Source organism: Camelus ferus, chromosome 33, assembly GCF_009834535.1.
Source record: "Camelus ferus isolate YT-003-E chromosome 33, BCGSAC_Cfer_1.0, whole genome shotgun sequence".
Taxonomy (NCBI): Eukaryota; Metazoa; Chordata; class Mammalia; order Artiodactyla; family Camelidae; genus Camelus; species Camelus ferus.
In genome coordinates this window covers 17,190,001-17,204,904 of record NC_045728.1, presented here as the reverse complement: position 1 = coordinate 17,204,904, position 14,904 = coordinate 17,190,001, and the positions used below count along the sequence as shown (strand labels likewise).

General features: G+C 42.2%; 1 protein-coding gene across 1 annotated transcript; it reads left to right on the top strand.

Moving 5' to 3' along the window:
* Positions 1 to 212: 212 nt before the first annotated feature.
* Positions 213 to 11,020, top strand: LOC116661129. Its single transcript, XM_032472445.1, has 10 exons — positions 213 to 312; positions 503 to 628; positions 750 to 942; positions 1,683 to 1,805; positions 2,906 to 3,057; positions 3,749 to 3,835; positions 5,576 to 5,722; positions 6,165 to 6,362; positions 9,269 to 9,376; positions 10,938 to 11,020. Exons 1-10 carry the CDS (start codon positions 256 to 258, stop codon positions 10,941 to 10,943), a joined length of 1,197 nt encoding a protein of 398 aa, XP_032328336.1. The 5' UTR covers positions 213 to 255; the 3' UTR covers positions 10,944 to 11,020.
* Positions 11,021 to 14,904: the final 3,884 nt, after the last annotated feature.

The window sequence follows — 14,904 nt, the reverse complement described above, 5'->3', positions numbered from 1 at the left end:
CCAGCCGGGCCCTGGCTCCAACCTGGCAGTCCTCCCAGCCCCCTCCAATAAGCCACTGCGTCTTTCCTTCTCCTCCCTGCCCCCAGGGGTGGCGCTGCCACGTGGCCCTTTTCTCTGCCCCTTGCAGCAGACAGAGAAGAGTGGGAACGGGAGACGCAGGTGACGCTGGGCATGCAGAAAGTCCTGCAGAGTTTGGGACAGGCAGCCGAAAAGCTCAGGCAGGCAGCTGGCCGGCTGCGGGGCCAGGAGCAGGAGATGCGGCTCCAGCAGAGGAAAAATCAGAGTCCACAGATCTGGAACCGCCCCAGGCAGGTGAGGCTCAGAGGCTGACAAGAGGACCCATGTGAGATAGCACGTTTGCCCATGTCATCAGACGTAGCTCTTCAGGACAATGCAGCATTCAGGGGTGGGTGGGCTCAAGGAGCAGCAGGTGGGCAGGGAGGGGAACCAGACGAAAGAGACTCTCCAGCTCACTTGGGGCATTTCATTTCCCGTGTCCTAGGTGCTTCAGCATCTCTCCACTGAGTTCCAGGAGGCAGTGAGGGAGAGACAGAGCTTCCTGGACAGGGCCCTCGGGCAGCTGCAGTACCAACGGGAGCTGAGCCGCCTCCAGCTCTTGCACACCCAGGTACTGACCTCCGGACTCGGCCGAGGAGACCTGCATGTCCAGTTTTTGTTGGATGCTTCAGAAATAAATGGGCACACGTGGGAACCAAGCACAGAACCAAGTCCTGACTATTGCATCCTAGATTGTTGCTTCAGGAACCCCCGTGTGTTTGGAGAATTACCCTGGAGACAGATTCTATGGAACAACCACCACTTCTCCCAGGCCCCAGGCTGCTGCCTGCCCACAGTTGATTCCCTTTCTGAAGAGCCTCACTACAGCGCTGGTGGGAGCGCAAGGCGGCAGGCTAGGACTGGAGGATGAGGGGCCAGGAACAGGTAAGGCTGGTCACGGGTCCTGCTTTCCCTCCTGCTGCCAATCCTGATCATGCTTTGATAAGTTCTAATATAATTAGAGCTCCAAGCACCATCAGAGTGTGGCCACAATAGGTTCTTCAGGAAGAACATAAAGAAACCCAAGGTAGTACGTGTACATTGCTGTGTAACAAACTACCCCAAAATTTCACTGCTTAATACAACAAACATTTATTATCTCATGGTTTCTGTGGGTCAAGAATCTGGGTGCAGCTTAGCTGGGGGCCTCTAGCTCAGGGTCTCATACAGGCCACATCAAGGCATCGGGCCAGGGATGTGGTCATCTCAAGGTTTGACTGCAGAATCCAAGTTCACTCTCATGGCTGTTGGCAGACCTCAAGTCCTCGCTGGCTGTTGTCCAGAGACAACGATTCCTTGCCACATGGACTTCACAGTGCCGCTCACAAAATGGTGACTAGCTTCCTTCAGAGCAAGTGAGAGAGGGCAAAGAATAATGGAAACCATAGTCTTTTTGTATCCTGCTCTCACCACTTCTGCCATATTCTGTGCATTAGAAGCAAATTACTAGATCCAACCCACACTCAAGGGGAAGAGATCACACAGAGCACAGATCCACAACGGGGGACCCTGGACACTGTCATAGAGGCTACCTGTCACACCTGATGCCACGTCTGCCTCTTTTGGGCTTTGGCCACAGTCCTTGCACCCTTACTCCAACAATTACTTTCTTCTCCTCTGTTCAGATGCAGATAAAGTTGACATCATGTGGACCTCACCACTCTTCTCCACCCTGAAGAAAGTAGACATCAGGTCCCAAGTCCACAAGGATAGAGCTGAACTTCAAGGACAAGTGCATCACAAGCCAGGTAACCTCCTTCCCCTGGTGGCCCCTGTTTAGAATTATCATGGCACACTGACGTGGGTTCAGTGGCGTAACACCCAGGACTAGAAGCATCAGAATTCCTCCTTGCCAATCATCCCTTTCTCCCCACCCCCATCGGCTCCCAGAGGACACTAATGAACTCATCTACAAAGCAGAAACAGACCCACAGACATAGCAAACAATCTTATGGTTACCAGGGGAAAGGGGGTGGGAAGGGGTAAACTGGGGAGTTTGAGATTGACAAATGTTAACCACTATATATAAAAATAGATTTAAAAAAACAAATTTCTTCTGTACAGCACAGGGAACTATAGTCAATATCTTGTAATAACCTTTAATGAAAATGAATATATGTGTGTATGTGTATATATATATATATATATATATATATATATATATATATATTTATATATGCATGACTGGGACAGTATACAGTATAACAGAAATTGACACACTGTAACTAACTATACTTCAGTTTAAAAAAAAAAAAGATTCCAAGGGATTTTTCCATATAAGGAATAACAAACAGAAATCAAAGTCTCACTGTAATAATAACTTGGCCAATTCCCTAAAGGGAATTCCTAAAAGCCCTGTATCCCCCCACTGAACGCTGAATCTAAACCTTGGGGTTTTACCCCAGCCACATATTGCAAGGAATTAGTGGAAAAGGTTGAGACACAGGGAGACAGAGGAAACAGAGAGAAAGAGGATCTTGCCCCAGAAAGGAACTCCAGATCACTTTGCCAAAAACACCTCTCGAAGCTGGAAAGAGAATGTGGCTGGCCTGAGCCATTTCTAATGACTGGGGCTGAAATGCTTTTCCATGAAGATTGGCAGGAGAGCCTGAGGCACAACGTATATATAGCACAGGAGGATGGATGGATGGAGGGATGAGGGGATGGATGGGGGAGGGAGGGATGGATGAGGGGATGGATGGGGGAGGGAGGGATAGAGGGAGGGAAGGATGGACAGATTGATACAAATACACCTTTTCCTAAGCTGAATTTTGTTATTTTTATTAGTATAGCATCACTATACAGAAAAGCCAGTGAAATCATCACTGTTTTCTCTTGATGTCTGTAGCCCCAAAAAGCTCTTTGCAGGATCTACCAAAACCTCAGATAATGCAGAAGGAAGAGCTGGTAACTGTGCAATCCACAGACCTTTCTGCCAGGGAGTTTGTGGTCTACCAGCATGGCCTCTCCATCCTGCACCTCCTCATCCCCCAGCTTCACGTGAGTCTGGCGTCTGCCCTCTCTGTGGAGCGGTCACCCGTGGAGCCAAGGAGGTCAGGGTGGCCAGGAAGGAGGCTTTGAGGTGGTGGATAGCCCTTAGCATGAAGCATCCGGAACAGGGAATTTTCTAAGTCTCTCCTTTAGGGGGACTGATGGGAGTCACTTCACAACCTAAGGTCTGATCTCTCAGATGATAGGACAGTAAGTGTAATGAATCCAGCATTTTGTGCAGGACAGAAAATGCTCTTTTAATTTGCATTAATTAACTCATTTAATCTTCACAAAAACCCTATGGCAAAGATACTATCATGTTTTTTCCTCATTTTAAAATGGAGGGGAAATACACAAGGTGGTTGAGGAAACTTACCCAAGAACGTACAATAAAAGGGTGGAGCCGGGTTAGAACCCAGGCATCATGGCCGGGGAGCCTTCGCGCCTGACTGCCACTTTACCTCTGTTTAGAAAAGCAGTAAGTCAATGCTTATAGTTCTCCTGAATTTCAAACACCGAGTTAAATACTCTTTCCATTGTTCCTATGTAGTACAATCGACTTATCCTGCTCAATTTAAATTGATGTTCCAAAGCATTTACTTCCCATTACTTTGGTTGGTGCTATGTAACTGAGCTGCATGAGAATTTTTTTAGCAAAAGGATGGGTTTTGGTTTTGTTTTCATTTTTGTTTCTTTGCAGGCTCCAGAGATCACCCTGCAGATTGCTTCCCGTCTTCCTGCCATGGAAGCTTCAGACAATGCCTTCCAGGGTTCCTTCTTCTATCAGGTCCTTCAAATTCCCAGCCCCAGATGTGGGTTTATAGAATTCTAGGGTCTTATAAAGAGAGAAGCCAAAAGAACAAATGTCATAAACGTTTTTCTCTCTCAAGTCCTCACATATTTTATTTCCTCTAGGTAATAAGTCATTTAGCTAAGGCATAATAAATGTCACCATGTAAGAGCTTTCTCTAATTAGTGAAATGACTCTGTCCTGGGCTGGTGCCCAGAGACTCATAATGGCTCTGCGCCCATTAATGAATTTCTGTCATTACCAAAGCCAGTTGGTTCCAGGCTGGTGTTTCCTGTAAGAGTCATGGTTCCAGCTTCAGGAACTCCTGCACAGTCAGCACCTTTCTACAGAGAGGGATCTAACTTGTTCCTGCCCTGGAAGTTCCTCAGATATGTAGACTGGCAGTGCCTGGGTAGATATGGACCTTAAAGACTCAGACACTGCATTGGTAAACACTATTGTGAGAGGCAGAACTGCTAACCAATGTTAGAGGATGAGGAAATGGTTTATACTTGACTACTAGGTTGTTAGGCGATTTAATAAGACCAAAAATGACTCATATGTCGTATTCTTCAGGCATTACTTCACTTGATCCTCAAGGCAATCTATGAAATTGGCAAGAATTTAATCCCATTTTACTGATGGGAAAACAGACCAGATTCACTGAGTGCTGCGTGCCAGGCACTTGGCCGTGTGTCTCATGTATTATCTCACTTGTAACTTTCAGGAGCCCAACCCCAAGGGATGCGTGTCTTGTCATTTCCATTTTATGAATTAGGAAATTGAGGCCCAGGGGGGCCCAGTGACTTGCCCAAGATCACAGTGTAGCAAGAGTTGAAACTCAAGCCCAGGTACATTTGACACCAAACTCATTTTTTAACCACCAGTCTGTGCTGCCACCCACAGCTGGTTCCAGAAACTGATCTGGTTCCAGAGACTGTCTGATTCCAAACCATCCAAGGCTTTTCTGTACCAACCTATTGTCTCTTAAGAGGATGAACTAGGAGTTATTTCAAATCAACTAGACAAGACAGGAGATCTGAGAACTTGATTACAATAAAGTCACGAATGGCAAGGAAAGCCTGAAAGCCCTATAAGGCAATGCTTCTCAAACTGCGGTCCCTGGACCCCATGAACCAACCATCTGGGAATCTGGTGAAAATGGAAATGCCAAGCCCCACTTAAAGCCCAGGAAACCAGAAATTCTGGGGTGGGCCCCCGAAGTGGAATCGCCCTCATGTGATTGTTACTCACACTAAAGTTTGAGGACTGCTGTGTAAGGAAATAGTAATTGGATGACATTGATTTAAAAAAAAAAAACAAACCAGAAACATGACAGAGGGAGGGTATAGCTCAGTGGTAGGGCCTCCATTTAATAAATAAATAAATAAATAAATAAACCTAATTACTTCCTCCCCCTCAACATTTTTTTAAATAGATACATGAATGATTTTTCTCTGAATTTCCGATTGTTTATTTTCTGTAAGCTAAGGGTAGCAAAAAAAAAAAATTGGGAGACAGTGGAGAAAATGATTTATTCAGAGAGTTGAGCTAAAACGGTCCTTTTTCCCTTGACATCTGAATCTTGCCTTCAGTAAATTTCCATTAGGCCCAGGGAGTCTCTGATGTTATGATTCCAAAAGTTGTTTTACATCATATAAAACTAGAAAAAGAAAGAGGCAGTAAAAATGTTCCCTGAGGGTGACATCTCTGGGTTTGGGTATTTTCTCCACTCAGAGTGCTGAAAACACACTGTTTGTTGGGAGAGAATGTTTGGCATCGGTGGGAGGCTTTGTTCTGCTGTTGATCCACTGCCTGGCCCACATTGCTGCCCAGGACCTCCACCAGGACTCCAACCCCGCCTTCCTGAGGTCCTTTTACAAGGTATTTATAACACGCACGGGGCTTTTTGATTCTCCATCTCTGTGACTCACAGCCCAGTCCCCAGGAGAGTAAATGCCATAAGCTTGGTAACATTTCAAATCTACTTCAATCCCACTGGTGGCCTTTGGTTCCTCCTGCCTGGCCAAGAAGAGTTTCCCAATCAAATTTCCTGTGGCAGCGTATGACCAAGTGCATGCACCACTCTAAGAATGCTGGAGAGACATGATCTTCCTGTGAGAACAGCGTCACAGCTCTCTGTGGGAATTTCACTGTCAACATGTAAACTTCACCAGAATCACAAATGACAGTGGTAACCTGTGATGAGAGCAAGTAAAGACGACAAATCGCAAACCCCACTTTGCTTTCAACTATTATTGTAAAACTTAAATAGCAATTGCCTGGAAGCCGAAGTGATCTGCCCCCTGACCTTTTCCTTGACCAGGGGTTGAAGGCTTATTTCAGGGAAGCATTCTCCATCACACTGCAAATGTCAGCAGCTTCCCGGGACAGTCAGCTTGACCAAAGCCTAAGTGCTATTCTGCTGGACGAGCAGCCCACCTCCGAAACAGGAAGGGATCTTCTCTCTAAACTCATTGAAGGGAAGCACCAGTCTCTCCTGGAGCCAGAGTCATCAGAAGAGGTAACTGGCTTCAACTTGCGCAGCACGCGGTCTCGATTAAAATCAACCCCTCACGGAGTAAATGCCTCAGGGTGTGACCCAGTCAGATATTTCTGGCCTCCCTAGGTGGTGCACTGGCTTGACGCTCAGTCTGCTTCTCAAACCACAAGAGAAGAAGATGGTCTTCTTAAAAAGACCATCTCCCATTAAAGGTCAATTCATTCTTGAGTTATAAACAAGAACATATCTTTTTTCATTATGTATATAAAGCTTCATAAATTTCAAGGCATATTTTATATAGTAGATATATATATACACATATATATAGTCTCATTTGATCCACCCAGCAATCCTGCAAAATAGGAAGCATAAACGTTTTTAGTTACATTTTGTATTTAAGGAGAGATTAAGCAACTTGACCCAAACCGTATGGCTATTTGTAGTGGTAGATCTGAGGCTAGATTCTGGATGTCCTGACTCCTAAGTAAATGTTCTGTGTACATCTCTCTGAAATCAAATCTCCATCAGTTACTGAGTCAGAGATTTACTTTGTGGCTGTTGATGGTGATGGCGACATTGGTCACCCAGATCACAGAACCATTACACTCTAGCTCCTGCGAAACTCAGAGAAGGGTCAGTTCTCTGTCCTCACCTGACAGCAGCATTTGACACACGTGGTCCCTTCCTCCTCCTGATCCATCTTCTTTACTTGGTTCCCAGGACACTGGCTTCCTCTGGTTTTCCTCCAACCTCTCTGATTGTTCCCTCTCAGCCTCCTCTGCTGACCCTCCTCTTCTTTACATTAAAGGAACAGGATTCCGTCTGTCCTCTAGTCATTCCCCTTGGGGTTCTCATCCAGTCTTCTAGCTTTAAATCCCACCTATATGTCAGCAACTCTCAAATTTTTATCTCCAGCCCCAACGCAACTCTCTAACTCAGCTCATATCCAACTTACTAGCCACCCTCACTGGTAAGTCTAATAACATGCCCCAAACCAGTTCTTTCCAAACCTGCTCCACTGGAACCTTCCCCATCTCAGTTGATGGCCACTGTATTCTTCTGATTTTTCAGGCCAGAGCCTTCCTTAAAACCTCTCTCTCTGTTACGTTCACCCCACAACCAATCCATCAAGAAATTCTTCAGAAACTCTTCCTTCACAAACTCTGCCTTCAAGTATATCCATCGCCTGCCCACTTCTCATCACCTATGCTGCGGCCTGCCTGGTGCAAGGCATCACTTGCCAGGACTGCTACCAGACTTACTGATCACCCTGAGTCAGAGCTTGCCTCTCTTCAGTCTAGTCTCACACAGTCTGAGTCATCCTTTTAAAATGAAAACTGGGGCTGCTCAAAACCCCCATGTGGTCCCCATTTCACGTGAGTAAAAGCCAAGGAAGCCGAGTCCCTCTTGCATCTCACTCCCTCACCTGCTACTTTCCCCCTCATTCACTCAACTCCAACCACACTTTCCTCCTTGCTGTTCTTCAGACTTACCAGGGACACTCCCGTCTTAAGGATTCCCTCTGCCTGCAACACTCCCTCCTCTAAGGCAGTAGCTCCCAACCAGGAGCAACCTTATCCCCGACAGGACATATGGTAATGTCCGGAAATATTTTTGATTGTCCGACTCAGAGGAGGGGAATGTTAGTGTTAACTGGCAGGCAGAGGCCAGGGATGCTGCTAAACATCCTACAAGGCAAAGGACAGCCCCACAACAAAGAGGTACCCATCCCAAAACGTCCGTAGTGCTGAGGCTGAGAAACCTGGATCTGTGCCTGACTCCCTTGCCTCCTTCATGTCTTCATTCAGTGTCATCTTCTCAGTGACTCCCCTGACTGGCCCATCTTCATCTGCAACCCTCTTTGCCCACTTTTCCTTACTCTTCTCTGCTTTTCTTTACCCTGTATCATGTCCTAACCTTCTACATCGTTTACTTACTTTGACATATTACTTTTCTTCCCCTGCTGGAATATAAGCCCCGCGAGGGCAGAGCTGTTTGCTGTGCTTTTCCTGTCGTAGCCCATGTGCCAGGCTCAGAGCAGGCTTTCAGTGTATTTACTGTGCTGATGGATGGATTTACATGGTCCTGGATGCTATGTACTGAAACATTTCGGTCTATGAGACCTAGCTAGAGGGCAGATAATCACAAACACTGAGTACCTGCCACTTGCCATGTGTCAGGTGTTCTGCTGAGAGGTTTTTTTTTTAACTTAGACATGTAAGAATTTTTTTTTTTAATGAAGTACAGTCAGTTACGATGTGTTCATTTCTGGTGTACAGCACAATGTCCCAGTCATGCATATACATACACATATTCATTTTCATATTTTTTATTAAAGATTATAAGATATTGAACATAGTTCCCTGTGCTACACAGAAGAAACATTTTTAGACATACAAGTTTTTTTTAAGTTTTTTTAATTGAGCTGTAGTCAGTTTACACTGTTGCATCAATTTCGGGTGTAAGCACAGTTCTTCATATGTGAACATACATATATTCATTCTCATATTTTTTCACTGTGAGCTACTACAAGATCTTGAATATATTTCCCTGCGCTATGCGGTATAAACTTGTTTGTCTATTTTATATATACCAGTCAGTATCTTCTGCTGAGAGTTTTACACGCATTATCTCATTTCATCTTCCTCATACCCTGATAAGGTAGATGCTGCCTTTAGTCCTAACTTACAGATGAGAAAACTGAGGCTTACAAGTGTTAAAAACAACTTCCCCGAGACAGAGAGAGTTGTGGAGCTGGGACGTTAGTACTTTGCCAACCACCATCTAGAAAGAGGTCTTATTTTATTTTAAAAGCAGAATTGTACATAGTGCTTTCAGGTACTGGCTAAGAAGATCCAAGAATATGTAAAAGAAATGACAGCAAAGGTATTAATTATATTATCATTTATCCTCCACATTGTCTACAGTATATTAAGAAAAATAAAGACCGCCTCCTCTTCACCAATATGGAACATTTCCTGAAAAACATCCTCGATGCAGAAAAACCAAGAGATCAGCTTGGGGGTGAAGATAAGGTGAGATGCCCATATGAGCCACAGCACTGAGACCGTACTTTGTTGTATACAGTGGAACTCTTTGTTGTGTGTTTTTTGGCCATTCTTATAGTTGAACACATCAGCAGAACAAAGGATTGGAAATTGATGGTGGCATGAACAGGTTACATCATCAGTCACTTATTTAAAACCTTTACCAACAGATGGTAGATCTTAGATGTCAGAGTTAATCCCCCTGCCTTCAGGCACGTCAGGAATTAATCCTAGAGAACAGGACTGAGACTTAGACCTGCCCCGGTTCACCCAGCCGGAAGAAGCCAGGCAGTAACTAGAACTCAGGTCCACTGTCTTCTCATTCAGGGTTCCTCCCCCAGTACCATAATAATACCCACTGCTGTTTCATAAGGTTGTTTTTAATCTTAAGCATTTAAAATGTTGCTGTATCTTTAAAAACCAACAAATATTTTGGTTCCAAATGACCACCACTAATATGTTGTAATGTGTAACTAGACAAGAGGAAACCCCCGAACATCTTCATTTTTCTCATGCAGAGCACTGACCCAAACACACTGAGATCAAGATCAGAACCCAGCAATCTAGCGACGTAACTGAGCAGCGACTCCAGCCCCGGGTCCCAGTCCACCTTAAAGTTATCACCAGTGTCTGGGGTGAAAACTACTCTTAAAACTTTATTCAAATATAATACAATGTTTAAAACTACACATCACAAATGTGCACCCCATGAACTATCCAAAGTAAACACTCCCAAACAAGCATCCAGATAAAGAAACAGAACATGGTCAGCTTCCCAGAAGCACCCCAGGTCTCCTTTGTCTGGGCACCCATATACCCTGAGAGTGGTCACTATCCTGACTCCAAACATTGTAAATTGTTTTTGCTTATTCATGAATTTTATATAAATAGAGTCATAAGCTATGAATTAATTTATTGCTCATGTTTGTGAGATTCATCCATACTGTTGCAGGTGGCTGTGGTTTGTTGATTCTCCTTGTTGTAAAGGATTCCACTGTGCAGATCTATCCCAATGTATCCATTCTTTCTAAACTGATGCACATGTGGGTATTTTCCAGGTGGGGGTTATTACGAATAGTCCTGTGCACCTTTTGATGACTATACCTGGCCAGGTTTTTACTTAGGACTAGAACTTCTGGCTCTAACGGTATGGACACGCTCAATATTAATATCTGTTATCAACCAGAGTTTCAAAGTGATCATATAGTGACATGCTGCCACCAGCAGTGGACCAGAGTTCTGATTGCTCTCCATCCTTCTCAGAACTAGCATTTCCCATCTTTCTTATTTTACCCATTCTTCTGGGTGTGTGGTTTTACTTTGCATTTCCCTGAGGGCCAGTGCAGCTGAGCGTCTTCCATATATTTATATCCAGTGTTTGAATACCCTCTCTCGAGAAGTGCCTATGCATTCCTTTTGCCAGTTTGTCATTGGAGTGCCTTTTTAAATTGGTGTGTAGGAATTCTTTATTCTGCAACTATTTTCCTCATTCGGTGGACTGTCTTTTTACAGAAATAACTATATGTTTCTTTTTCTGTTTTGTTTTTAGATCTAGCAAGAAAACGGGTGGCCTCATTTCAGTCCGCGTTTTTCAAAGTTGTTAAATATGTCAATATAACACCAACAAAGCTGTAAGAGAATTGATGGAAAAGACCTCTAACATTCATGTATAAATCATATAAATGTATATTATAACTTGGAGTGGATATGTAACACAATGGGCCAGTATTTGACACAGAAGAAAAAGATGCTGAAATTTTCACGGTGATTAAAAGAGATTAGACCACGTATTTAAAGATATTGACTGAACTTCTTTCTAGAAATGTAAAATTTGTATATATCCTCATGTATCAGGCTGACTAAGTTATCTAAAATTGTTCACCAAGTCCCACAAAAGGAGATGAGTGTATTTGCAAAATATTTGGTGATCTGGAATGAGAGTACATAAAATACATGCCACGTGGCATATACGAAATTCACTTTGGAGGCCCTGATTGGAACACTTCAAAGAGATAAGCAGTTATCTGAAACTGAAGTTCCAGAATAGATCTGAATACTAATTAGAGATACAGCCATCACATGAATTCAAAGTTTTTAATGCAAACTCACAATCAAAGGCTGTTCAGATCACAGACTTAATGTCTGCAATTCAACCTTTTTCACATGGATAATTTTCTGTTTTGTGCTTCAAGATGAGTAGCCAAAGGTTTTTATTTCTTAGTATAAAAACTGCTATTGAGTCCCCCAAGCAATGCAAGGAAGGTAGACAGGTAAAGCATTAAAACTTAAACATTATACGGGTAGATAATAAATGATAACTAATTATTTAATTCAGTGACCATCTCATAGTCAACATTTTTAGTCCTGTAAGTCTTTTGTCCTAATTAAAACATATTCATCTGTGGCTGGGGATTTAGCTGTAAATCCAACCAGTCAAAATACCAATAGTAAATTACTTTAGAGAAAACTTAAAATAAAAACACCGAGACAACATGACAAGAAGATTTACGATTAAGGTTTAACAAAGAGTTTTAAATCCAGCCATAAGGAAGCTCTGCTCAGAATCAACTCATTATGTCCAACTCCTCCGTTTCTCCATCTTACACTGGCACTGAGTTCTTATTTCTTTGCTGCTAGGGGTTGGTCACTTAGGCATCTCCAAGAGTCATTCAGTTTAAATCATTAGATTAGCCATCAGGCAAAGTCAGTACCAAATCTGTCAGCCTTGAAACTGTTTTCATTAGTTACTGTCTCAATTAAAATGACCTGCTGCCTTTACAGCACAGACACTAACAAAATGGTAGTTGCCGTAAGAATGGACTATGAGGTCCCTGTTTGGTCTTCCCATGAACTGAGAATTCTTAAATAAAGCACACCCCTCAAATTAATGCATAATAACTTTATAAGATTAAAGACTTCTTCAGTACTTTGAGAAGACAAGTCTTATTTTGATAGGATAAATGTTGATTGTGTGTCAAGAACTATTCACATAAATTATGAAATGTATTTCCTGAAAACATAGTGAAGATTCATTAGGCCAGGTAACAAAACTATTTAAAATAGCTTGATCAAGAGTCCAGGTCCTCAGAGAGGTGGCAAAGAAAAAGTTGTGCAGAAATTAAAGATCTTTTTTTCCATATCCCCATTCTTTGCTGTACAAGGCACTGACCAAAACATGATTCTGTGAACTTCCTGGCTGACTTCTTGGGTCCCTCCCTCTATCTGATTCTATTAATACACTAGCAGCTGCAGGCTTTTAGTAAGCACATGCTTTTTAATGGAAATGCCACAGATTTTAAGGCAGGGATCATGTTCTCCTTCCTGCTGTATTACGTGTATTTATTGCTCAATCAAATCAATAGTAATTTAAAGTTTTGAGATTCTAGTTATCTTTAAAGAATTGGCTTGTATGCACACACATGCACAGCCGACTGACCAGAAAAAGAATAAGAAAACCTTAATAGATAGAAGCCGTATTCTACAAACTGCCAACAAAAAGGACCCTTTCCCAAAAATACAATACAATTAAAATAATTCTTCTTAAAACAATTTTTATTTCAAAAGTTGTACATAGACTTCTGCTTCCAGGAAGATAAAATAGATATCCTTTTCCCTACTCCTCCCACCAAGTAGAATTATATATACACTTTTGGTGGGAACATAAATTGGTGCAGCCACCATGGAGAACAATCAGAAGGTTCCTTAAACTAAAAATAGAGTTACCATCTGATCCAGCAATCCCATTCCTGGGCATATATCGAAAAGATGAAAGCTCTATTTCAAAAAGATACATGCACCCCAATGTCCATAGCAGCACTATTTATAGCAGCCAAGACATGGAAACATCCTAAATGTCCATTAACAGATGACTGGATAAAGAACTTGTGGTGTATGTATATGATGGAATACTACTCAGCCATAAAAAAGAATGAAATAATGCCATTTGCAGCAACTTGGATGGACCTAGAGATTATCATACTAAGTGAAATAAGTCAGACAGAAAAAGATAAATATTACATGGTATCACTTATACATGGAATATAAGAAACAGTACAGATGAACTCATTTACAAAACAGAAACAAACTTACAGACACAGAAAACAAACTTATGGCTACCAAAGGGGAATAGAGGGTGGTAACTTGGGAGTATGGGATTAAGCACAGTCCATAAAAAGAAGAACTATTGAATTAGGCTTCCTCAAAATTTAAAACATTTGCTCTGTAAAAGACTCTATCAAGGGGACAAAAAGATAAACAACTGGAAGAAAATATTTTCAAACTACACATATGACAAAGGACCAGTACCTAAAATATATATAAAGGACTCTCAAAAGTCAATGATTAAAAAGCCACAATCCAATTAAAAAGTGTCAAGATATGCACACACATTTCACCAAAGAGGATATACAGATGGCAAATAAACACATGAAAACAAGTTTAACATCACTAGATGTCAGGGAACTGTAAATTAAAACTACAATGAGATGACTCTTTTTTTTAAGCCATTGTGATGTGTGTAGTGATAACACCAGAGACTGGCATGGATGCAGAGAAACTGGATAATCATGCATTGCTGGTGGGAGTGGAAAATGATACAACCACTCTGTAAAACAGTCTGACAGTTTCTTTAAAATCTAAACATGGAACTACCATGTAACCCAGCAATTGCCCTCCTAGGCACTTAGAAAAGAGAAATTAACTTATGTTTACACATTATGTACAAGAATGTTTACCACAGCTTTTCTCATAATTCCCCAAATGAGAAACAACTCAGCCGTCATCCTTCAACAGGTTAAACAAATTGTGGCATATCCATACCTTGGAATACTATGCAGCAATAATCAGGAACAGACTACTGCTACATACGAGAGTCTGGATAAATCCCCAAAGAATTATGCTTAGTGAAAAAGCCAGTTCCAAAGGGGTCCAGTATGATTCCATTTATAACATTCTTGAGATGACAAAATTATAGAAATGAACAGACTAGTGATTGTCAAGGGATAAGGAAGGATGAATGTGAGAGGAAAGCAGGTGTGATGATAAAAGAGCAACAACACGGATGGTTGTGGTGATGGAAATGTTCTGCATTTTGACAGCACCAGGGCCAATATCTGGTTGTGACATTATAGTACAGTTTTGCAAAATGTTACCATTGATGGAAACTGGATAAAGGGTACCCAGGATCTATTTCTTAACTGCATGTGACTCTACAATTCTCTCAAGTTTAGTTTTTTTAAAGAAAAACAGTGATATATACTCAAAGAAAATCTCAAAATGCATACTAGGAAGAACTAATTTGGCTGTTATACTGATTGACCAATAGATACAGGATTCATTTATTTGGAGGCTCGAACTGTATTGACTACTTTTAATCACAACCAAAAATATAGAGTGCACTGTATTTTCCCTTTGAGTTCAAGGCCACATGAGAAGCTCTAAAGAATTACACAGGGTCTGAGGATGTCTCCCTCTGGGCCAAGTCATAGAGCACTGATGGAACTGATTTCTGTCTGAGC